We start from the raw sequence: 3,233 nt of genomic DNA, 5'->3' as shown, positions 1-3,233 counted from the left end.
ATATATATATATATAATAGATCGATAGATAGAAATGATATAAATATATGTATATATTTTTATTACATTAAGGGCATGACTACATGTAAATGTCTTATGCTGTCGGTAGACTGTATATTTATTATGGTAGTTTTGACTTTAAGAGTCCCTTATAGCATGAGGCATTTATGTGTAGTAATGCCCTTAATATAATAAATGGTTTTCATGCTGATTACTTGATAAAATTCTTGTATGGATTTTATCTTATATTTAATTTTAAATTTAACTGGAATATATTCAGTGCTGAATTACTCTGAATATATACGTGTACTGAGATGTAATTTGAAAAGCCTGCCTCTTACATAGATATATAAATTAACATTTCTATGTGTTATGTTGGATACATTGGGTGTTCGTCTGGTATGTTGAATTTTGTTCATTTTTATTTATCTTGATTATGCCTGCACTGATGATTAGAAAGTGGATTATGTACACTTAACTATGAAATCATATGATTTGCAGCTGAATCTGTTTTTAAGACACGATTTCCAAGTTGCATTCTCTTGCTGTTGGTACACTGTATATTTATTATGGTAGTTTTGACTTTAAGAGTCCCTCACAGCATGAGGCATTTACATGTAGTAATGCCCTTAGTATAATAAATGTAGTTGAAAGGGAATAATTATAAATTTTTCCCTTTTAAGGTTTTCACGCTGACTAGTGGATAAATTCTTATATAGACTTTATCCTATATTTAATTTAAATATATATGTATAGGGGCAGGTGAGGCTGTATGGTTAAGAAAATTGCTTTCCAAGCACATGGTTCCACGTTCAGTCCCTGTACATGACACCTTGAGCAAGTATCTGGACAACCAAAGCCTTGTTAATGGATTTAGTAGAGAAAGAGAGGGAAAAAAAACAACAATCCTATGTGTACGTAATTTTGAATATTTCAATTAATTTTTACTATTTCATTTTAAGACTTCATTTGTGAAAATTGTTAAAAGTATAAAAGATGAAATTATCAAAAAACAACCCATAACTATCTCACCAAGGAAAGAAAGAAAAAGAAAACAGGGGTGGGGATTAAGCAGAAAGAAGATGTGGGGGCAGGAGTAATGGGTTGTACACCCCAGGCCAAATGGGGTGTACAACCAGACGTGGTTCCTCCTGATGATGTCTTTCACCACTGGATCCTATAAAGGAGCTGTTGAGGTTACAAACCATGAAATGTGGTTGGAATTCCTGCCTCACAAAGAATGATTGCAAAGGTGTTGCCATGGAGAATGGAGAGCAACACTCGCTGCAACAGCCACCCCACCTCAAGGGGCTCATTTCTCAGATGGGCTGCAGTTATCCTGACTTTGCAATGCAGGGCCTCAACAGTGACTGGCACAAACTGAAACAGGCCAATCATGCTCCTTTGTTTTACCCATCTTTCCCTCCTCTGTGTTATGGGCAGCAATAGCCAGGTCTGCAGCCGACGCAGCAAGGTTGGAACCGGAGAACGTTTCACAGCAAGTGCATAATTGCGTCTGTGTGTACATTGGTGTCATTTGGTCTCAACATCCCAGAATTGCTGTAAATGAGTGTCACTGTCATACAAGCAGTGTTGTTCATTTCTAATATTCTATGTCTGTCCATAGGGAAGCATTTCCTTACTTGCAAACAGATATGGGTTGGCAACTGTAAGGACATCTGTTCACAGAAAATCTGCCTCGATAAATCCTGCTGGACCCGTACTAGCATGGAACAAAATTTTCTTACTCAATTCATCATTATTTTGTAGAATTAATTGAAACAAAAGCAGAGCATTTCAACAGAAATATGGTAACAAATGGGTTAAAGTGATCTAAAAACCTTCCTTTGTAATTTCATATTAATCTATGCTCCAAAACCACAGTTGAATAATGAATGACCAACTTAGTTTACTAAATTCTTTGTTATTTTCAAAATGGATTAAAACAATGTCAGAGCATTTCAACAGAAAAATGGTAAACAAGAAAGGGTTAACTCCACTGGATTATTGTTTTATAAATGTGCTTTAGTGACAGGTTAAAGCAGTTAAGATCCCACAACTGGATACTTACAGCTGATGTTTTAATAGATGTGTTCTTAAGGCGGTGGCCCTCATCACAGATGATCAAGTCAAAACTCACTTTTTCCAGTTCCTTAACATTTCGTAGGAACATCTCATACGATATGATCAACACTGGACATTTAGGACATGACAAATATTCCTGGGAATCAGAAATAAGAGTAAACATTGGTAAAGAATGTCTTATAATAAACTGTTATTGTTGGAACACCAAATGTTGAGGGTTTATACTTTCATTATTTAGCCATAGGACAATTCTAATCAAGCTGACCCTCGATCAAAAGGGTATTCAACATATGATCATTCCAACATTTATTTTAACACTAATGTACTTTGGACTATATTAGAGGGTATGATATGGTTTAAGAGAGATTTAGTTGCTATTTCTAGCAAGCCTGGCAACCACATAGAGGCTAAAATCTCTCTCCATATTGTGAATCAAGATAAGATATCCTGGAACAGACACCAGGAGGAGCTGAAACCAGCATGAAACGCCAACAAAATCATTGTCATGGCCATCCCTCAAGATCAAGGATGACAGGCTTGGGGTTTGTTTTTTTTTAAATAGTTATTGACAGATTTTGAAGTGACTGATGAGTCCAATGCTTACTCAAAAGTTCCTTCCACAAGGAGTTCCTGATGGATGGTCCCCACAAAGTACATACAAATCATAGCAAACATCAACAGCTGAAGAACACCACTAGGCTACGACTACTGAACCATCTGAATTCGATGAATGCCATCGAAGCCCTTAAGAAAGGCATGAACACCACAAATCTCATCTTCCTCATTTATAAATGTATTGTTTTGCTTAAAAGAGAAATCAGGCACTGGTATGGCTGCGTAGCTAAGAAGCTCACTCTACAACTATTTGATCAGGTTAAATCCCACTGCAAGGAAACCTTGGGCAAGTATTTTGAACTCCTTACTTCATTTCCTACATATATACATATATATATACATAAGGGCACTACATGAGCACCTACATTGCTAAAAATAGGAGTCAAAAATATTTCTGTGCCACAGAATAGTCACAAATCTACTACAGGCACAGCAGGAAAAAATTCCACTGAAAAAATTTCCTATCATGCCTGTAGTAGATTTGTGACTATTCTGTGGCACAGAAGTATTTTTGACTCCTATTTTTAGCGATGT

The 3,233-nt window shown here is 36.1% G+C and overlaps 1 protein-coding gene across 1 annotated transcript in view; it reads right to left on the bottom strand.

Annotated features, from left to right (window-relative positions):
- The window catches only part of LOC106874306 (DNA repair and recombination protein RAD54B), a 53,133-nt gene that overhangs the window by 11,639 nt on the left and 38,261 nt on the right, over positions 1 to 3,233 (bottom strand). Inside the window, exon 15 of the mRNA XM_052973480.1 lies at positions 2,071 to 2,220. Within this exon, the coding sequence (XP_052829440.1) occupies positions 2,071 to 2,220 (150 nt within the window). The remainder of the gene's footprint in view (positions 1 to 2,070; positions 2,221 to 3,233) is intronic.

Source organism: Octopus bimaculoides, chromosome 1 (genome assembly GCF_001194135.2).
Source record: "Octopus bimaculoides isolate UCB-OBI-ISO-001 chromosome 1, ASM119413v2, whole genome shotgun sequence".
Taxonomy (NCBI): domain Eukaryota; kingdom Metazoa; phylum Mollusca; class Cephalopoda; order Octopoda; family Octopodidae; genus Octopus; species Octopus bimaculoides.
This window is presented reverse-complemented; position numbering and strand designations above follow the sequence as displayed.